A 22,481-nucleotide genomic window follows, 5' to 3' on the forward strand; every position below is an offset into this window, starting at 1 on the left:
GCTGGCTGTCTGTGCGGGCCTCGCGTTTCCCGCCCGCGTCCTCGCCTCCGCGAGCCGCCTGGGCCCGAGCGCCGCTCAGGGCTGCTCCTTCCGTGCGCCCGTGGCTCCAGCCCGCACCGGGAGACCGGAAGGACAGCTTAGTTCCTCCAGCGCGCCCGCCCGCGCACCTTCGGCGGCAGGCAGAGAGCGGCAGTTGAGGAGCTCCAAGCTGGCGGGAAACAGCCCAGGGCCCAAGCTGCGTCCTGTGCGCATGCGCGCCGCGCCCACCGTGTTCCCCTCATTAGTCCTTGGCCGGAAGCACTGCGTAGATGCCCCGTTAGCGCAGTAGGTAGCGCGTCAGTCTCATAATCTGAAGGTCGTGAGTTCGAGCCTCACACGGGGCACGACACTTTTGTTCGTTCTCGGCCTTTATTTTATTTTACTCTTGTGAAAAATGAGCTTATTTTGCTGGTCCAAGTTTGGGTTGATGACGGAGGAGCCGCGGGAGAAAGACGTGCCCGCCTGCGCCCAGGGGTCACGGCGAGCGCGGCGCGGGGCCGCTCGGGAGGCAGCACGGGCCGGGCCGGGCCTGGAGCAGCACCCGGGCCCTGCTCCCCCGCCGTCCGTGGGGTGGCGGCGGCCGCGCTGCGGCAGGGACCCCGGGCTCTGCAGGCCGGATCTCCACCTGGGCGCTCAGGGCCACCTGCCCGGGGTGCCCAGGGCTCTCGGCACGGACTTGCTCTGGGTGGCCACCGTGTGGGCGGACCCGAGCCCAGGGGAGGCAGGACCGCGGGCGGGCGGCTCCCCGGGGCGTCCTGCTCCTTGTCCCTGGCTCCCTGGGTCTTCAGCGACTCCGGGCTGCCCTCGACTGACGCCGGGACGAGGCGTTGCGTTCAGAAGGGCAGTAGTGCACCCACCAACACTCGCAAGTTGTGCTGCGGCTCGGTGCCGCTCTGCGCCAGTGCTGCCTCGCACCCTTCAGGGCGAAGCCCTGGGTTCCGTCCCCAGCACAGGGAAGCAAAGAAAGCTAAGAGCAGGTTTCATCAACTGGTCATCAACTGCCGCAACGGCCAGCACGCAGGCGCTGTGGAGAGAGGTCTTCAGCAGATGAGCCACGTCGGGGCACGCGTCCCGGAGGAAGGCCTTAACGATGGAATAAAATGAGAAGTCCTCCCCCCAAGTTAGACTCCTGCTCAGGTCACACTAGATGAAACGCTTCTCCCACGGTCAAATGTGAGGTTAGCCGAAGCCCAGCATCTAGCCAGCATCTTGCAGCCCACTCACGGGGCACCGGAGCTTTCTAAATGTGGCCTGCGTACAGGGAATTCTAGCCAAGCTCATGACTGCACATTTTGAACAAATGGGTGAGATGGGAACGAAACGTCACAAAGCAGGAAGAGGCAAGCAGACGTGCTCCACGCAGCTCATCAAACGTGATGCCTGATGAAATTCCACCGAGTCGGCGACTACCTGGATGACTTAGTGGGAGAAACGTAGGCTGAGCACTGGAAGCGCTTCACTTGGCTGAGTGTTCATGACACTTTCGCTGGAAGGACAGACACTTCTCGTAAGGAACTATTATACTGTACGCAAAAGGAGTGTGTGCTGGTGAGAAAGCAAGCGGAGTAGGTGTAAATTCTCGTGAAGAACCTAAACGAGGTAGAGTTAGCAATATAGTGATTTTCAAGGAGGATCACAGGATTAGAGTTGGAGCGCTTCTGGGGGCCCCGCAGAGGAGCCCTCTCTGGAGCACACACAGCCACGGGACGGGGACGCCGCATCAGCACCAAGGCCGCGGGACTGGAGCGCCTGGTTCACCACAGGACAGCATGCACACCCCCGAGCCCCGGCCGGCCGAGAGGGGCGTGCACAGGCAACCCGAGGGACCACACAGCCGCTCACGGCGTCCACCCCTTGGAAAGCGGAAGGCGAGGCTCCGGCTACGCCGCTCTGCTGGGCTGAGGGAGAAGCTGAGCGGGCAGAGCTGGAGCAGCTGGGCCCGGCCGCGCTCAGGGCAGGGCTGCTGCAGTGGCTGCTGAGTCCCCAGTCCTGCTGCACAGCTGCTGAGATTTCCTGCCCTTTATTTCTCCATTGACCTTTAAAATCAACTTTTATCTACCGGAGGTACTGAGGCTTATGCTGGTCTTTGCAACTTGAGAGCCAATCACAGCTTTAAGTTTCCAAAAAACTTTTATTGTGAACCATTCAAGCTACTTGCAAGCTAAAATGTGTAAGAATAGAACACGTAATTTTGTGGAAATGTTTTCCTATACAAAAGGCTGTCTTCACAGGGGTGTACATAAAAATCGGAGTCACTGATTGCAGACAGGCACGCCCTGTCTCTCTGAGTCCCCCACGGGGACGCGCCTTCTACGCAGCCAGCAGTCTGGGGGCCTGGCACCTTTCACGCGCCTGAGCGGTGAGTCTCTGGCGAAGGTTTCTCACCTTCTGGATGAGATCCGGTTCCCTGCTGTCCCATTCTGTTTTTCGACTTAAAGAAACTTGAAAACACAACTTAAAATTAGCAGTAGTTCAATTTTTTTATGTTAGCAGTGCTGTGGCATTTAGTTTGAAGGCAAATGTGCTACAAAAATCAATAATGAAATGAATATTCTGAAAACCAAATTTCTTGAACAAAGCGCCTAACACATGGTGTGGTCCCACGTAATTCTACTCATGCCAGATCTTTACTTGTACTGAATGGATGCTGGCAGAGAACTGCTTTTGGCTATTCAGCATTGCTGAGTGGGAATTTGAGTTCTTCAAAACAGTAAGCCTCTTTACTATCATGGTTAATAGTAATGTTGCAAAATTGTGACATTTGTTTCATGACTACTTTCCTATGAAGAAAAATAAAAATGCTCTGAACAGACAGTCCAGAATCACGATTAAAATAGTACAGTCCTGCCTCCCTCACAAGCACAGTATCCAGAGTTCTATCCCTGGTACCAAAAAAAAAAAAAAGTACAATCTGTTCAAGTGTAACAGCCATTTCAGATTAACAGGCTAGTAAATACTGGAATTAAAAAACAAAACTTAAAAAAATATACTTCCTGAAATTTAGTTACATTTATTCCACTTCAATTTCTGAAAAACTGTTTTTTTTCCTAAAGGAATGCAACATTTATGCTCTCTTGTTTTGGTGCCAAAAGACATAAACTTGGCCAATTCTCCCACTCCATTTTCAAATTTAGAATTATCCAGTTAAAAGTTTAAATTCTGGTGGGGTGGGGATTTAGCTCAGTGCCACTGAGCCTGCCTTGCAAGCACAAGGTCCTGAGTTCAATCCCCAGCACGGCAAAAAAAAAAAAAAAAAGTTTAAATTCTGGTTGGCACAATAGGCTGGCCAATAGTCCTAGTTACTCGGGAGGCTGAAGCAGGAAGACTACTTGATTCAGGAGTTTGAGGCCAGCCCAGGAAACCTTGAGAACTCCCAAAAGAAAAACAGAGTGTATGTTCTGATGCATCAGAATAGAGGACAACTGAGAAAGCTCTTGTGTATCACTTAATTCACGAATGAATTTTAGTTAATTCATATTCTGGTGCAGAATTCACAGGTGCACATAAAAGTACGAGTTCATTTACACAATCCTGGAATCTCATGACTTGTGTTAAAGTAATCCTATTTTTTTTTTTTTTTTTTTTTTTTTTGGTACTGGGGATTGAACTCGGGACCTTCTGATTTCAAGGCAGGTGGTGGCACCTCTGAGCTAAATCCCGGGCCTAAAGTAATCCTTACACCGCTTGTCTTTTCAGACCTTTTATAAAAGCTTGTTCTTTTAAAACAATTCAAAGACCTTATTAAATTCTGCCTCATCTACATGGCAGCTTTACTGAAAAATTGAGTTGAAAGAAAGTCTGACAGAGTTTCTTGTCCTCTCCCCTTATTTATTATAAATAAAACTCTACCAGGAAATGTGTTCGCTTCTTTTGTGCTCCAACTGTGACTACATTTCTGTACGATGTTCGCTCCCGCTCCCCGTTCAAGATAAACAACCCCCAGGCCCAGGCCCAGCCCAGGCAGCCGGCCTCCGCATCTGGCTGACACACCTCCCTCCAGGGGTTGCTGGAAGGAGCCCAGGCCAGAGGAGTCAAGAAACCCACAACTGCGACACCTCTGACAAACAGCCCTGAGCTTCTCTCTGCAGGGGTGGGAAACAGTTGTGCATCTCAGGTTGTTACTGAGTCCCCGAAAGCTTTCGGAGGGCCCCAACTCTGGGCCAGTGCTGGTCTGCAGAGGAGCGAGGAGCGCAGGGCCTTTCTGGGCGGGTCTGCAGCGCTCCCCACCCTCAAGAAATCTCAGAGGCTCTCGCTGCCGCCAGCAGGTTTCCCACTACAGTGTCAGCTTCCGGGAACACAGCACCACTACGCTCCGCTCTCATTCCAGCCACAACTGTACTTACCAACTGAGAAAGCAAGGAGAGAGAAGAAAGCTTTCTTGCTGAGCGACTTACCCTGTGCAGAGGGGGCCAGTTCAGACATGCCACTGAACTGTGAGGTTCTGGGGAGACAGCTAGAGGCAGCCTGTTCACTTCGCAGCCGGTGTGCTTCTGCTACAGAAGTGAGAAGACAGCCTTTATTAATGCCAAGTGGCCCCTGGAGAGAAAAAGTCCCCAAGAATGGTTAAAACCCCTTTCTCTTCTCTTCTGAGAGGAATGCTGCTGTCATTCAGAAGGTGGAAAGTGTAGTAAGGATTAAAAGCCAAGCTGATGGGCTGGGGATTTAGCTCAGTGGTTCCACCACCTTGCCTCGAAAATGCAAAGTCCTGAGTTCGATCCCCAGTATCAAAAAAAAAAAAAAAGCCAAGCTGAAGTTTTGGTAATGTCTTTTAAAACAAAACAAAACAGCTAGAACAAAAAAGCCATCTAACAGCTGAGGAGATTCCACTGTATTTTTGTTTATCATTCCACATCTAAGGCTATTTGGGCAGTTTCTACTTTTTGGCTGTTGCGGATAACGATGCCATGTACGTTCATGTGTGACTGTCACACGTTCAGTTCCCATGGCTACAGCCACCAAGGAGCTGGACTGCTGGGCTACTGGTCACCTTGACCGTAATCTTCTGAGGAACTGCCCCGCCGTTCCTCAGAACTACCCCCTGAAGTGGCGCCCCCCGAAATTCCAGTCTCTTTGATCCTTAACAAGGTTTCTGTTTATCTGTTTGACGATAGCTAACCTAGTGGGCGTGAAGTGTTACCCTGGAGTGACTTAGTTTTCTTCCTCTGGAACTGTGGCATTTGGATTTCCCTTCCCCTAAGGACTAAAGAAGTTCAACATTTTTTCCTGTGCACACCTACCATTGTATATTTTCTCTGGAGGAAAGTCTATTCAAATCCTTTCCCTATCTTAAAACTTGGGCCAAAATCATTTTATGTCTTCACATATATTCAGCTACAATTTAAGTCTCTGGACCTGAGATTTTAGGGGTGGCAAAGCAAGAACCAGAAATGTTCTGTTTTCTGGGAGATAATAAAAACTTCTTGCCCTTGCTGGTAAAGATTTGATACTAGGCAGGCCTTTTAAATAGCTGATCTATCACTGGCACCTAACCCTATACGTAGATAAATTTTTTTGGTACCGGGGATCAAACTTGGGTCCTTGCATTTGTGTAGCAGACAGTGAAACCACTGAGCTAAATCCTCGGCCTACATAGATAAATTTTATGGCATGTGAATTATGTTCCAGTGATTATTTAAAAAGTAATGCATATACATTATAAAAGGCTGAAACAATACAGAATATAGAAAAAGTCCACACTCCTGTACTCTATATTTCAGGATTTCAAATTACAGTTTTGATCTTTCAGTTGATATATATATTTTTTTTGGTACTGGGGATCGAGCTCGGGTCCTTGCGCTTGCGCAGCAGGCAGCGAAACCACTGAGCTAAATCCCCAGCCCCAGTTGATACTTTCATGAGCCTTCTATCAAAACCTAATGTTTGATTAGCTCTTTTAGGAAGACTCCTGTGGTACCTTAATACATTAGCTTGGAGGACCAGCTACTGAAAAAGTATGCTTTTACGAAAGTAAACTGGAAATAGGACTTTGGGAACAAATCCCATTCTAGAAGATTAAGGTGATGCCAAGGACCATGGATCTGTGAGTACAACAGTTCCACAAGGTGGGTGAGACTTTTCTTGATTGGAGCTCTGTTTTTCTTTTTTTTTGCAAAACATTTCAGTGGTACATTTTAAGATATAGTGATCACATTCATCATCATGAATTTGTACCTGTACAAGATAATATTTTTTTCTCACTCCCCGCTTCGACCTCTCTTCTTCTCATTTACAAAAGCTTTGTTTCAGGCCAGGGATTTAGCTCAGTGGTTTCGTCACCTGCTGCAGAAGCGCAAGGACCCGAGTTCGATCCCCGGTACCAAAAAACAACAAAAGTTTTGTTTCTATTTTTTCCTTCTATTCTTTTTACCTTGTCCCTTCTTTCCTTCCTCCCCCCTCCATTGTTCCCCTTCTCATTTGAACATTTTCTTCCCATTTCTCAATATCTATTATACATTTTGGTCCTTATTTTCATTTTCAGATTCTCACACCAGAGAAACAATGCAGTATTTAAATGTGTGTGTCTGATTTATTTTGCTTAAGACCGTGATCTCGAGCTGCATCCATTTACCTAGAAATATCTCAAGCTTATTCTTTATGGCAGAGTAGCACCCCATTGTATAAAAACCCCACATCTTTTGATGGGCATTTGGGCTGTTTCCAAGATTTAGCTATTACAAACTGTGCTGCTATAAACATGGTTGTGGATATCACTGTGGTATGATGCTTTTACTTCTTTCGGGAAGAAACTAAGGAGGGAATAGCTGGGTCAAATGGAGCCACGAGTTTTAGTTTTCTGAGGAATCTCCACACTGATTTCCACAGTGGTTGCGTCAGTCTGCACTCCACCAACAGTGGAGAAGGGTTCCTCTTTCCCACAGCCCTGCCAGCATTTGTTATTGGTTGATTTTGTGATAATAGGCATTCTTTCTGGAATGAGGTGGAATCTCAGCATTGTTTTAATCTGCATCTTTTTTTTTTTTCGGTGCTGGGGATAAAACTTGGGACCTTGCTCTTGTGAGGCAGGCAGTGGAACCACTGAGCTAAATCCCCAGCCTAATTTGCATCTCTTGAATGACCAGTGATGTTGAACATTTTTTCATGTACTTATTTGCTGTTTATACTTCATCTGAGAAGTGTGTATTCATTTCTGATGCCCATTTTTGGCTTGGGTCTTTAAATTTGAGGGGTCTGATTTTTCTGAGTTCTTTATAGATTCTAGATAGTAGTCCTTTGTCAGAGGAACAGCTGGCAAATTTTTTCTCCATACTGTGGGTTGCCTCTTCACACTGTAGGTGATTTCTCTTGCTGTGCTGAAGCTTTTTGGTACGATGAGATCCCAGTGTTGATTCTTTATGATAGTTCTGTGGGATCAGGGTTTTGTTCATAAAGTCTTCACCTACATGAATGTCTTCGAGAGTTCTACCTATTCTATCCTCCAGCAGATTTAGTGTTTCTGTTTTAATATTTAGGTCTTTGATCCATTTCGATTTTAGTTTAGTGCAGGTGAAAGATATGGATCTAGTTTTAATCTTCAGCAAGTGGAAACTCAGTTTTTCCAGGTCCATTTATTAAAGAGGCTATTTTTCTTCCAGTGTAGGTGTTTGGTCCCTTTGTCAAAGAAAAGGTGGCTGAGTGTGTATGAAGTTGTTTCTGCTTCTTCTAGTATGTTCCATTTATCCTCAGGTCTGTTTTGTTTTTTTTTTTTTTTTTGGTCAGTACCATGCTGTTTTTAATCACAGTAGCTTTGTAGTATAATTTCAAGTTGGGGATTATGACGTCCCTTGCCTTGTCTTTGTTGCTCAGAATTGTCTTTGCTATTCTAGGCCGCTTCTGGTTCCAAATGAATTTTAGGATTGTTTTCTCTAATTCTGTGAGATATGCTATTGGAATTTTGATTGGGATTGCATTAGAGATGTATAATAATTTTGGAAGTACGGCCATTTTCGCTATATTGATTCTTCTTATTCAAGAACAAGGTATAGCTTTACATTTTCTGACATCCTCTTTGATATCCTTTCAGAGTACTGTAGTTTGCAATGTAAAGGTCTTTCACTTACTTTGTTAGACTGATTCCCAGGTGTTTTGTGTTTTTTTGGATGCTATTGTGAAAGGTGTTGTTTCCCTAATTTCTCTCTCAGAAGGTTTGTTATTCATGTATAGGAAGGCTGTTGATTTTTGAGTGTTGACTTTGTATCCAGCTATACTATTCAATTTGGTAAGTCTAGAAGTCTTCTGGTGGAATTTTGGGGGTCTTCTATGTAGACTATGATGTCACCTACAAATAATGAAAATTTAACTTCCCCCTTTCCTATCTTTATTAGTTTCATTTCTTTGTCTAATTGCTGCAGCTGTTTTCAGAACTATATTGAATAAGAGTGGTAATAGTGGACATATTGTCTTGTTCCTGATTTTAGAGTGAAAGCTTTCAGCTTTTCTCTGTTTAGTATGATGTTGGCTGTTGGTTTGTCATAGGTGGTTTTTATCAGATTGAGATAAAGACCATCTGTTCCAATTTTCTGTAGGTTTTTTTTGTTTTGATCATGAATGGGTGTTGGACTTTGCCAAACATTTTTTCTGCATCTACTGAGATGATTACATGGTTTTTGTCCCTGGCTCTGTTGATATGGTGCATTGTATATATTGATTTGCATTGTTCAGGAATCGTGGAAAGAAATGTATGGAGACAGAGAAGTTGGGTAAAAAAACAAAGCCTTTACTCGCCAGCAAGGGGGACCACCAGAAACTCGTCTGATCGATGTCCGCGCCGTCCTTTGTTTTAACATTTCCTTTTATATCTTCTTTTAGCCATTACCTCATTCCTGGTGGTCTTAGTCAGTAAAATTTCTGTTTCTCTTTTACAACTAGTTCCTGTTAATGGTTATAGTCACAGACATAACAAACAGATGGCGCCTAAAACACATAAATAGTAAACTACCCAAACATTTCTACTTTGCTTTTCTCCAGGTTAAATGTTATCTACAGTTAGGTTACAGGTCAAAGGTTCAGTTAGCCATCACCTTAAACAGTAAGAGTTAAGGGAAAGGTAAATCTTAAAGGAATGCATTACTTATTCTACTTCAGCTACCTTAATAACTAACCTATAGTTTAAATTTGCTCTATCAGCATATGTTCAACCATCCCTGTATCCCTGGGATGAATCCCACTTGGTCAGGGTGTATGACCTTCTTGATGATTTGCTGCATTCTTGTCAGTATCTTATTGAGGATTTTTGCATCTATGCTCATTAGGGAGATTGGCCTGTAGTTCTCTTTTTTGGATGGATCCTTCTCTTTGTTTTGGTATCAGGGTAATACTTGCTTTCAGGAATGAATGTGGGAGTATTGCTTCCCTTTCAATTTCATTAAAGAGTTTGAGAACTACTGGCATTAGGTCTTCTCTAAATTTCTTCATACCTGGGCTTTTTCTTTGTTGGTTGGTTTTTAATTACATCTTCAATTTCATAGGCTGATATTGGTTTATTTAGAATTTTTATGTCTTCTTTGTTTTGTTTTTTGAGACAGGGTCTCACTATGCAGTCCAGGGTGGCCTTGAACTCACAGTGATCCTCCTGCCTCAGCCTTTCAAGTGCTAGGATTACAGGCATGTACCACACCTGGCAGTTTTTATATTTTGATTCAGCTTTGGTAATTCGTATGTGTCTAGGAATCTGTCCATTTCTTCTGTGTTTTCCATCTTATTAGAATACAGGTTCTAGAAGTAGGTATTGATGATCTTCTGGATTTCTGCAGCATCTCTTGTGATTTCACCCTTTTCATTCCTAATTGCATGGATTTGAGTCTTTCCTTTTTTTGAGTAGGTTGGCTAAAGGTTTGTCAATCTTATTTAATCTTTCAAAGGACCAACTCTTTGATTCACTGACTCTTTGTATTGTTTTCTTATTCTCCACTGCATTAATTTCTGCTCTTAGTTTTGTAATTTCCTCCCTCATGAGCTTTGGGCTTGAGTTGGTCTTTTTCTAGAAGCTTGAGATTCAACATTAGGTTGTTTATTTGAGCTCATTCTACTTTCCTGATATGGGTATTCACCAGTATAAATTTCCTTTGTAGGACTGCTTTCATTGTGTCCTATAAGTTCTGGTATGCTGTGTTAGCATTATTGTTTAATTGTAGAAACTGTCTCATTTACTGTTTAATTTCATCTGAGACCCATTGGTTGTTTAAAAGGGGATTATTTAATTTCCATGAGTTTATGAAGTTCTTGTGGTTTCTTTTGCCATTGACTTCCAACTTCACTGCACTGTGGTCTGATAATATGCATGGGATAATTTCAAATCTTTTGCATTTACTTAAGCATATTCTATGAGCTAGTATGTGGTCTATTTTAGAGAGTATCCCATGTGCAGCTGAGAATGTGTATTCTGATGTGGGGTGGAACATTCTGTAGACATCTACTAAATCCATTTGTTCAAAAATTTGGTTTCAGTTCTAATATTTCATTGTTGATTTCTTGTCTAGTTGATCTGTGTATTTTTGACAGTGGGGTACTGAGGTCCCCCCTTTACTACTGTATTAGTGCTTATTTGATTTTTCATGTCTGTTAATGTTAATATTTGTTTATTATAGTTGGATGCACTGTTATTTAGTGCACATATATTTATGACTGTTATCTCCTCCTCTTGGATTGTTCCCTTTACAAGGATGTAGTGACCTTCTTTGTCTTAGTCTTGGTTTGAAGTTCACTTTGCAAATAGAATAGCTATCCCTGCTTTTTTCTGGATTCCCATCTCACGGAGTATTGTTTTCCATCCTTTGACTTTCAGTGTATGAATTTATTTGTGAATTAAATGTGTTTCTTATATGCAGCATATTGTTGGATCTTGCTTCTTGATCCATTCTGCCAGTCTGTTTCTTTTGATTGGTGAATCGAGACTGTTAACATTGATGGTTACAACTGATATGTATTAACTTATCCTTGTCATGTTTTCTTACTGTTGGGTCCCTTTTTTCCTCCTGTTTAATTCCTTGCCTTGCCCGGTAGATTCATTCTGTTGGGGTTCATAAAGTTGCAATCCTTGTTATCTTTGTCTAGAATATCCTTTAGAACACTCTGGAGGGCAGATATGGTGTTTATAAATTTCCTCAGGTGTTGTCATGAAAGTATCTTAATTTCTCCATCAATTTGAAAGACAGTTTTGGAGGGTACATCAATCTGGATTGGAGGTTGTTTTATTTTAGGACTTGAAATTCTTCATTCCAAGCTCTCCTTGAGGGTTTGGGTTGAGAAGTCTGCTGTGATTCTTATGGGCTTTCCTTTGTATGTGATTTGTTTCTTTTTTCTAACAGCTTTAAATATTCTTTTTGCTGGATTTCTGAAATCTTGACTATTATATGCCTTGGTATAGACTTTTTTGGACATAACTAATTGGAGTTCTATAGGCCTCACTTATCCATATGTCAAATTCTTTTGCCCTGTTTGGGAAGTATTCTGCCATTACTTCTGTGAACAGATTTTTTATGTCATTTGGGCTATTTCCTGTTTTTTCATCAACTCCAATCAATCTTTCATTTTGGTACCGGGGATTGAATCCATCAATCTTTTTTTTTGTTGTTGTTACCGGGGATTGAACTTGGGACCTTGTGCTTGCGAGGCAGGTGGCAGAACCACTGAGCTAAATCCCCAGCCCGATTCTAATCAATCTTATGTTATTCTTCTTCGCATCATGCTGCAGCTGCTGGGTTGACTTCCTGTAGTCCCTGGCCATTTTGAAGAAATCTATTTTTTCATGATCACTAACTGCAATTTGGTCTTCCATATCTGATATTCTGTCCTCACATTGGCTCATTCTTCTGTGTATACTTACAATGGAATTTTTAATCCCCTGGATATCTGTCTAAATCTGTGTCATGGATTCCATTTCTTTCCTATGCTGGGCATTTATGGTTTCCATCATTTTCCTAAGCTCCTCTATTTTACTTTATTTTTTCATCTGTATCTGCTCTAGAGTCACTAAGCATGTCTTTCATCCTGGTCACCATCTCTGAGTTATCTGAGAAATTATTTCCGGTTTGATTTTTTCTAGAGCCTTGTTCATATGCTTTGTTACTTCCACTGTTATCGCTTCAGAGAGTCTGGGCTTTGGAATTATTCCACCTCACTGACCCCAGGGTTTGCTTTGGGTGAGCTGCATCTTGTTTAAGTGTCTTCTCATTTGCTTTTTGTTGTTATTTAATTTCAGGATTGGTGCTTGTAAATTGCTAATGGGGAGTAGCTTTATTGCTAGCATTTGAACCTTTAGGAAATGATTACTTCTCAGAGGTGTCTTCCAGGTGGAAGCTGGCTTTGGGTTTTGAGACTGTTGCAAGATGGTACCTGTTTAATTTATTGAGGATGAGAAGTTGGTACCTACTTGGCCCAGGTCCTGGTTATTTGGCTCTGGCCTATAGTATTTTGTTGTTGTTGTTTTGGTACTGGGGATCAAACTCAGGACATTGTGCTTTTGAGATAGGTGCAGTGCCACTGAGCTAAATCCCTGGCCCACCTATAGTACTTTTTAAGACACATATACCAGTCTTGGTATACCAGGAAAAACAAATTATGATTAGCATAATTATGTCACTTTGGCTAAAGTAGTACAATCAGCAATAACGACAATGATACCATCAAACACAGCCTAGAAAATGACAAACTGTAGTAACTATTAATTTGCCACTTTACTGTATGAACTAGATTTGTGATTAGATAAAATCTAAAACGAACCAGAAAATTGCATGCAGTAAGTCCTCAACACAGCAATTTTACCCTTGGGGAGAAAATTTAAAAGGGGTTAGGGGGAAAAACAGAGAAACAGAAGAGGAAGAGATGAAAAGCAAGGCTGGAGGACAAAGAAAGATTACGCAAAATTTAAGAAACTGGTGAAGAAGACAGGAGGGAAAGAGAGAAGGAAGAAATAAAAACAAGAACAGAACAGAAGAACAACAGAAAAACTAGAAACTATGTTCACACTTATATAAAAACAAGAACAATCAAGAAAAAACAAAACAAAAAGAAAAACCAGGAGAGAAAAAAGAAAATTTAAAAAAAGGCAAAAACCATGTCCACTTTAAGGCATGTTTCTGCTGTCATCTGCAGAAAACATGGGGAAAAAGAGTCCAGATCTCAGTTGATTAATCCCAGCAAGCCAGCTGTAGCTTTATGGTAGGGCAGTGGACAATCCTAGCAAGCCTACACCTCTAGTTCCACTGAAATTCATGCTGTTTTCTGGCTGTGAGGCTGAAACTGGATTTGCTGAGCCTACAACAGTCTGTGTGCCTCCTGCTGGCCTGAACTCTGCTCCCTGCTGGCTTGAACTTAGCTCCCTGACCTCCTCCCAACTTCAACTCAGCAGCCTCATCAACACTGGGAGCCACTAGATGGAGTTGGCCTGCAGCTGTTCTGAGTTCTGAGCTCAGCTGGCCCCGCTCCAAGATGGCTTCCAGCCAATTGCTCTCTCCTGGGGGATATCTGAACCTGAATAACTCAACAGCCACTGCAGTCCACTGCATCCACTGGGTCATTCCACTGGTGTTGTTTTTCTGTAGAGCCCTCTGGGTTGCCAGTAGTCACCATGTGCCTTCAGGTTCGAACCACCCTTCCCACGCAGTGAGTCTGGGCTCAGGGAGAAAGTGCCACCTGTCACCTTCTTCTTCTTTGTTCACATCTGTCTCTTCCTTCTCCCCTGGGGCTTTACTTCTCACTTCAGATCTTTCCTGGGTCCCAGGGTCCCACTTCCTTCCTTCTCTTCCTCATGTTGCTATATTCCAGTGTCTGGACACAAATCTCAGAGAGGCTCTTTCTCTGCTGTTCACCACCCCACCATCTTCCCAGAAGTCAGTCAATTTTTCTTAAACAATGCACCACCTTTGTTTGCCATTCCCACCAAAAAATAGTAACTAGTGATTACCTTTTTACTGAGCAAAATCTGGATGAAAGTGCCAAGTATACATCCACAATTTATTCATAATAGAGCATATTAGCAGAAGGAATCTATTATAGCACAGATACAGACACTTATGGACACTTACCTTGAATAAATGGATCTTCAGCATGTTCTAAAGCAGCACTCATCTCCTTCTTTAGAAACCACTTTCTAGATGCATCCGAAAGGGCAGAAGCTTTTTTTTCTGATCTCAAATGAAATTCTTTTTCTTCAGTTTCCTTCCACTACATACAAGTAAATGGGGAAAAAGATAACATAAAAACAGTGGTAACCCCACCTCCGACAGCAGAACAAGCCCTTTTGCTTCCTCTGCTCCTCTTTCTTCTCTGGTCTCAAGAGGCACACAATCTGGTATATGGGGCATGGGCTGCCTGTGGTGGCCCACAACTATGGAAGAGCTTGAGAGCAGAGGTGAGTTTGATACATCACGTGGTACCTCTCTCAGTGCAAACAGCTAGGTCCCAACTATTGCTGAGATAACAATTCATTTCCATAAGTTTCAAATTTTAAACTAAACTAGTTTTGTGTTAATGGCAATGAGTTTTTATTTAATTAGAATGCTTAGTAATAAGGTCAACAAAATTCAGAGAATTAATTCTTAGCCCAGCCTGGACCACACCTTGACCACAGGGAAGTCAAGTAATCTCTACTAGTCCCTGCTTTCTTCCTAATAAATCGAGAAGATAATCATCTTCAAATTACCTCAGAGGACAACTAAAATAATAGGTTAAAAATGTTAGATTCCATTTCAAAGGCTTGCCAAGTTCTAGAAAAGCTACATCTTTTCCATGGAAGCATACATATGATTTTTTTTTTGTTGGGGGGTGGTGGTTTGGTACCGGGATTGAACTCGGGTCCTTGCACTTGTGCAGCAGGCAGTGAAACCACTGAGCTAAATCCCTGGCCCATACATATAATTTTTATAAATAGAGTATCAATTCATTAAGTAACAAAAACTCTAAATCTTAAGTTTAAAGAATCATATAAGTAGGAAGGAACACAGAGATCATCTCTTTCACATTACTGATGAGGGGACTGAATCTGAGTGCATTCCCAAAGCCACACAATAATCAGGTTAGCTTTAGGACTCAGAACCCTAGACCTAAAGAAGGATTTATGCAGAAAAAGCCCTTTCAATGATTCTCAGGCTGCTCTCAGCTGTGTATTTTACCTCAGGTACAGCAGCACTACATTTTACACAGTTCAGCCCTACAGTCAGCCATCCTTACCTGCAAGAGGGGCCTTTATGAGCCCCTGAGGTTAACAGCCTCTATGTTTTATCCTCTCCCCAACTCGTCCCTTCCTGTCCTATAAGATAGGGCCCCATACCACCGGGACAGGTAGGTGTAAAAGGAATCTGAGGTAGTGACTTCACAGAAATATACTGTGAGAAGAAGCTAGCTTGCAGAGTAGACATTATAAGACAGCAACGGGAAGAGGAAGGAACTAAAGCCAGTTATCTAGAGCTTGATCTGCCCAGCTTTACATGTTGGATCAGCCAAAAGATACATATGTGCAACATATACTTTTAGTTGCCTTTTCAAAATCCATTTTTAGTCTTCTTTAGGAACAGAATATTAATTTTATTTGGGTCATAATAATCCTTGCTAAAATTTACCACATTTCTCAGCATCCTTTGCAGCTAGGAATAAAATATGAGACGCTGGGAAGGAGCTAAATATGAGTTGCCTCAGATGGCAAGTAGAACATTTTTGTACTTCTGCTCTATCTTTATCTGGCTGTCTGAAATATCTTCCTCCTGGCTGGAACTCTAGTAGTCATCTTGAATGATAAGGTATTGTTGAGAATGAAAGCCAGGCCAGGCGTGGTACTGCATGCCTGTAATCTCAGCACTTGAGAGGCTGAGGCAGGAGGATCACTACAAATTGGAGGCCAGCATGGACTATATAGTTCAAGGCCAGCCTGAACTACACAGTGAGATCATGTCTTAAAGGAAAAAAAACCAACCCCCCCCCCCCCCATGAAAGGCATACACCAGGAAACAGTACAGAAAGGCCGAACCAGCCTGGTGACCTTGAGGCCATGGTATTAGCCCTGAACTGCCTATACTTAGATTTTTTCTTATAAAAAAGAAAAACATTTTTCTTCAGTTTATAGTCATTTTTATTTTGGGTTTTGTTATTAGCAGATATCAGCAATTTCTGCCTGTTCAAAAATTTGTTTTGTTTTTGAGACAGGGTCTCATTGTGTAGTTCAGGGTACCCCTGAACTCACTATGTAGCCCAGGCTGGCCTCAAACTCCCAGAGATCCTCCTGCCTTAGCCTCCCAAGTGCTGGGATTACAGGTGTGCACCACCATGCCCAGTCAAAAATTTTTACATTGTAAGTATAAAGAATTAGAAAAATTAAACGAGTAATATTATCCAATCAGCCAGAACAAATCCAGGAGCTGATAAGTTGAGGCATACTAATATAAATAAGAAAGATGCTTAATCAACTTTAGATAGCATCAATATTGGGTGAATTCTGAGAAACATCTACTAAAATTACTTTTCTTTTAAAAACAAAAATGGTGCTTTTATCATTTGATTACATAGTATTTCAAAATTTAAACGCTCACTATATAATAAAAAGTTTACATAACATTACTCGTACCTTCTTAGCTTCCTCCTCCATCATTGCATTTAATACCTCTGTTTCTTTCTTTCTGTTTTTCTGAAGGAGTGCTGCTACTTCCTGGTAACCTGCACTTCGATGGAGATCATCACAGTGTTGTTTATGTAAAGTTTGAATTTTCCAGTCAGTATTTAGGGATGCTTGTTCAGCTTTTGCCAAACTGTCTTCAATTATCTAAGCAAAAGTTATAAATTTCAGAGATAAAGCCAGACATGTAAAATTGTGGTACCATATGTCCATTCCTAGGACAGGTACCTATAACCCTGGCTGCATGTTGCAATTAGCTAGGAGAGTTTCAAGCACACTGCCTTTCAGGCTCCCCCCCAAAGCACATAAACCAATCTCTGGAGTGGCTGAGTGCGGTACTTTAAAAAGCTCTTGAAGTGATTCTTACATTCAGCCAATATTTCCATGCTACTAAGTGACTGAGATTCAACAACTTTTGTTTTCAACACTTTGAAATAGGGTCAGAAGGGCCCACTTTTAAAGACTGGGTAAAAGCCTAGAAGAAAAGAAATGGTGAGATATTTAGGAGAACCAGCGAAGGGGTGGTTGCAGAGTAGGTCTCTTTCTTACACTATTTCTGGTTGTTGGACTACGGCCAGACTGGGACACATATACATTTACTATTTTGTTAAAGAGATAACAGAAAAAGGTCTTTAATCAGTGTCTGAAGTTCTATTTCAATACATTTAAGGCAGCACTGCCAAAAGGGTACTCTGTAAGTTCTTTTTATTTTATTTTTTGTAAGTTCATAGAATACATATAGAAAATTTTCTTGAAGATTCATAATAAACAGTAGCCTTAACTTTGGCATAAACACCCAGATGGCATTTCCAATACTTATCTATCACCCACTTTACTGAATGACAGTTATTAGTATTCTACAGAATATACTGTGGAAGTTTACCTGGAGGGACCTGTTATTCTGTAACCGTATCCACTTGAGGACAGTATCTGAGATGGAACACACTAGGACAGTACGGTAAATTTGTAAAGTGATTATTTCCTTTGCATTTGTTAATGTCTTAAAGAGTCTTAAAGGGTATGAAGGATACATGCATATGATTATCAGTGAAATAAGCATCGGGTAAATAAAGCAACGTGAGATTCTAGGAACTGTGACAGATGAAGCCAAGAAATGAACTATGCATATCAACTGCATAAAATTTTACTTTAAATTTGTTCTCTTAAACTTTATCATATTTTACCTTCTGAGTCTTTCTGCTCTGAGTTTGGTCAGTTTCTATCAGCTTATGAAACATGTGATCTTCAAGATCCACTTTTTGTCTATAGGCATCTGCATCTTCTTGAATTTCTTTTACAACAGCTTCTTGATTTTTAGTAAGATTCTGTTAAGAAAAATCATGGATCTAGAGAGTAATGCTAGGTCACAAAATGGCTTTTCTTTTTTCAGAATATTAATATGCACACAAAACATCTGTAACCATCCAATTTTCAAATATCAGTAAAAATGACACAGTAAGGACTGTTAGAAATTCTCTCCTCCATAAAAGCATAAAACATTGGCAAAACCTAGAGTATCAACTTCTTTGCAATTCTGGAAATTTATCTGAATGCTCTGACAGTCTGGAGAGCATTTGTTTGTTAGAATGGCTGAATCTCAGGATGAATAGGAAGCTCTGCGATTCCAAACTTGCATTATACCAAGCCCTAGTCTACCCAAGGTCTGCACTGACCTTAGAAACCAGCTGCCTGGAGGCGCTGAAGAGGTCAACGTGAGGCTGGAGCTCCTGTAACCACCCCAGGGAACCATCACGACCTCTGGTCCTGGGCACTACTCAGCTGGTGTTCCCTGGATGGCCCTTCTCCCCACGGTCTTGGTGTGTAACCTCACCCCAAATTCACCTTGTGTGCATAGGTCTTCTCTCAGGACACTTACAGAAAACAACCAGAGGAAACTGTTGAACATCTTGGCTGGCTGAGTGGGTCACGGTCAGAGCAAACAACAGGGTAATCAAAAACGTAAACACAAAAAATGGAGACGTAACTGTTGCAGCAGGCTTTGAGAACTCTGCTACATTCCTAGATGGTAGGAGGCAATGTGCTGTGCTAAGGCAGGGCATGATCCAAAGGCTGTGCTCAAACCCAAGCACCTAAGTGGAGATCATCTAACCAGAACCACAAACTGCCTTGCCGAGTGCTGAAGGTATCTCCCAATACACACACAGGCCCACACAGAGAGCAGCAGCTTTCTGTTTCAAGTCTCTGTCCAATTACTGGCTGACACTAACCTAAATGAGTAGACTTCAGGGCCTACACATGAAATGGCAAGGCAACAAAATGTCTCCAAAAATTCCCAACTCTACCAAAGCTGATCCATGGGGCATTCAGGGGGAGGAAGTCAGAAGCCACAAAGCTCAACTGATTGAAAGGATAACATAGGATAGCAGTGGTTAATCTATGGCATGTGTGCTGCATGGACTGTTTGTATCACTGAAAGCTCTAAAAGGCTAATAATCACTGACATAGGAGATAAACAGATCAGTAAGGTGCTTGGTGGTCTCAAAGAAGATATAACTAAACAGATAATGCACCTAATAAACAGAACAATCAGCAAGTCTATGGAAGACAGAAATAAAAAGCTAGCTGAAAGCAAAAGCCCTCTACACTGAGAACTACAGCGCTCTGAAGATCGAGGAGGACTGAGAAAATGCACAGACACCCCCTGCTCCTGGGTAGGAAGGACCAATACAGTGAAAATGGCCATAGTTCCAAAACTGCTACATAGATTCAATGCCATCCTGATTGAAATCCCAGAAGCACATTTCACAGAACCAGAGAAAACAATCCAAAAATTCATCTGGAACCAGAAGAGATCTAGGATAGCAAAAGCAGTTCGAGGCAACAGAGACATGGCAGGAAGTATCACAACCTCCAACTTGAAACTATACTACAAAGCTACTGTGATAAAAACAGCATGGTACTGGCAAAGAAACAGGCCTCAGGACCAGCGGAACAGATTAGAAGATGCAGAAACAACTCCAGACACACTCAGCCACCTCATCTTCGACAAAGGAACCTAACACCCTCAATGGTGGAAAGATAGCCTCTTTAATAAATGGTATTGGAAAAACTGGATTTCAACCTGCCAAAGATTAAAACTAGACCCATATCTCTCACCATGCACTAAACTAAGACAGAAATGGATCAAAGATCTAAATATTAAAATAGAAACACTAAACTTGCTGGAAGCCAAGTTAGGTATAACTCTCAAAGACACTAGCATAGGAAAGGACTTTATGAACAAATCCTCAGTAGCATGGGAACTTGCACAAAGAATCAACAACTGGGATCTTATCTTATTAAAAGGCTTCTGCTCTGCAAGAGAAACCACCAACAAACCTAAGAGACAACCTACAATGTGGGAAAAAAATTTTACCAGCTGTTCCTCAGACAAAGGTCTACTATCTAGAATATATAAAGAAAAAAAAATCAGACCCTTCAAATATAAAGACCCTTTCAGGGCCAGGGATTTAGCTCAGTGGTTTCGCTGCCTGCTGTGCAAGCGCATGGACCCAAGTCCGATCCCTGGTACCAAAAAAAAAAAAAACTTATCATTTCTCAGACACAAAAGTAAAAACAGCAAATAAATATATGAAAAAATGTTCAACATCACTGGTCATTAGAGAGATGCAGATGAAAACAATGCTGAAATACCACCTCACCCCAGAAAGAATGGCTGCTATCATGAAATCAACCAATAACAAGTGCTGGCGGGGTTGTGGGGAGAAAGGAACCCTTCTCCACTGCTGGTGGGAGTGTAGACTGGTGCAGCCACTGTGGAAATCAGTATGGAGATTCCTCAAAGAACTAGGACTAGAGGTCCTATTTGACCCAGCTATTCCCGTGCTGGGTATCTTCCCCAAAGAATTAAAAGAATCATACCACAGTGATATATGCACACCCATGTTTATAGTGGCACAGTTTGTAATAGCTAAAATTTGGAAACAGCCTAATTGCCCATCAACTGGAGACTGGATAAAGAAGATGTGGTTTTTTAAATAAAATGGAGTACTACTCAGCCATAAAGAATGAGAAACTAGAGGGCCGGGGATTTAGCTCAGTGGATCTGCTGCCTGCCTTGCAAGCCCAAGAACCCGAGTTTGATCCCTGTACCCCACCCCCCAAAAAGAAATAAAAGAATGAGAAACTAGAGCCATGTATAGCTAAGTGGATGCACATTGAGGCCATACTCTTAAGTGAAATAAACAGGACACACATGTGTAAATATGGAACAGTTTCTCTGGTGTGAAAAACTAAAAATGTAAATAAGAATCAAAATGTATAATTGATATTTGAAATAGGAAGAAAAGGTCCAAAGGGGTAGGGGAAATGGGAGGGGAAGGAGAAAGGAAAGAAGGGAAAAGAAGAAATATGAGAAAAGGAAAAACATGGAAACAAAATCTTTGTAAATAGGGAAGGGTGGAGGGGTTGAAGGGAAGGCAGAGGAATGGGGAAAAAATAAGAACCAAGATACATCATGCAAAGGTACAAGATCTCAATGATGAATGTAACTGTATTGTATACCTAAAATGTACCAATAAACTAAATGGAAAAAAAAAGCTAGCTGAAGTAAACAAAATAATACAAAGCATGAATGCCCAGTTTAGAAAGGAATAAAAAAAAAAAAAAAAATTAGAGTCCATGAAAGGGAACCAAACAGAAAATTCAACTGAAAGTATGGATAGCAGAAGCGACTAATATGAAGACACAGTGTTAGAGGTAGAAGATAGGGCTGTTATCAGTGACCTATTATTCAGGGATACTGTAAAAACAAAAGAACATGAAAAATAGATCCAACTGCTAGATGCAAAGACTAAGATTAATTGGAATTAGTGAAAAATGAGAAGACAGTACAAATGACATAAAAAGTCCTTTTTACAAATATACTCACAGAAAACTTTTCAAATATGAAAAAAGAATTTAATATACAGATGACGGAGCCATAAAGAACTCCCAAATAGCCACGATCAGAAAAGAATGTCTCCATAACACATCACAGTCAAGATCCCAGAAGTCTAAGACAAGAAGAGAATCTTTAAAGCTGTGAGAGAAAAAGGCAAACCCATTAGAATTATACCACACTTCTCAACACAGATCTTAAAGGCCAGGAGAGCTTTAAGTGAAATGTTTCAAGTCCTAAAAGAAAACAATCAGACTGATATATCCTGCAAAACTATCTTTCAAAACTGATGGAGAAATGAGATATTTCCATAATAAAGAACACTTAAAGAAATTCATGATCACCAAATCGGCACTCCAAAACCTCAGATACCTTAGAAAGAGACAGTGAAGTGAATATTGGCAAAAGCCAAATAAAATGAATACAGCAGGTAGGGTGAGCAGTTAAACAGAAAGGAAAGAAAGGGAATCAGCAAGTTAATACATTTCATTACTATTAATGTGAATGGTCTCAATTCCCCAATCAAAGACACAGATTGGCAGAATGGATCAAGAAATAAAATCCAATGGCATACTATATACAAGAAACACATTTAACCCTAAAAGAAATTCATAGACTAAAAATCAAAGGAAGGAAAACAATATTCCATGCAAAAGGAACTTGAATATAAACAGGAGTATCGTAGCTAACTTTTTTTCAGATGAAGTGGGCAGTAAGCCAAGACTCATCAAAAGAGGCAAAGAGGGTCACTACATACTAAAGGAACAATTCAACAGGAAGAAATAACAATTATAAATAAATAGGCATTGAACAGTGGTGGACCGAACTTCATAAAACTAACACTGCTGGACATAAAGGATCAGATAAACACCAATACATACAGTGAGAGACCTCAATACCCTACTGTCACAAATAGATCAACTAGACAAAAAAATCAACAAA

General features: G+C 41.7%; 1 protein-coding gene and 1 non-coding gene across 7 annotated transcripts in view; one reads left to right on the forward strand and one right to left on the reverse strand.

Annotated features, from left to right (window-relative positions):
• Window positions 1-310: 310 nt before the first annotated feature.
• On the forward strand, window positions 311-383 carry Trnam-cau (transfer RNA methionine (anticodon CAU)). The gene has a single exon. It is a non-coding gene; the product is annotated as a tRNA-Met (tRNA).
• Window positions 384-2,150: 1,767 nt separating this feature from the next.
• The window catches only part of Tbc1d31 (TBC1 domain family member 31), a 97,343-nt gene continuing 77,012 nt past the window's right edge, over window positions 2,151-22,481 (reverse strand). For all 6 annotated transcript variants that reach the window (XM_087184379.1, XM_004838002.4, XM_004838004.4 and 3 more), the window contains 5 exons: window positions 17,824-17,964; window positions 16,592-16,786; window positions 14,061-14,199; window positions 4,434-4,532; window positions 2,151-2,480 (listed from right to left, as the gene is read on the reverse strand). In XM_087184379.1, the coding sequence (XP_087040505.1) occupies window positions 2,350-2,480; window positions 4,434-4,532; window positions 14,061-14,199; window positions 16,592-16,786; window positions 17,824-17,964 (705 nt within the window). In that variant the 3' untranslated portion in view covers window positions 2,151-2,349. The remainder of the gene's footprint in view (window positions 2,481-4,433; window positions 4,533-14,060; window positions 14,200-16,591; window positions 16,787-17,823; window positions 17,965-22,481) is intronic.

This window comes from Heterocephalus glaber, unplaced genomic scaffold (assembly GCF_053883595.1).
Source record: "Heterocephalus glaber isolate CG9 unplaced genomic scaffold, H.glaber_assembly_v1.0 deba00000281, whole genome shotgun sequence".
NCBI lineage: Eukaryota > Metazoa > Chordata > Mammalia > Rodentia > Bathyergidae > Heterocephalus > Heterocephalus glaber.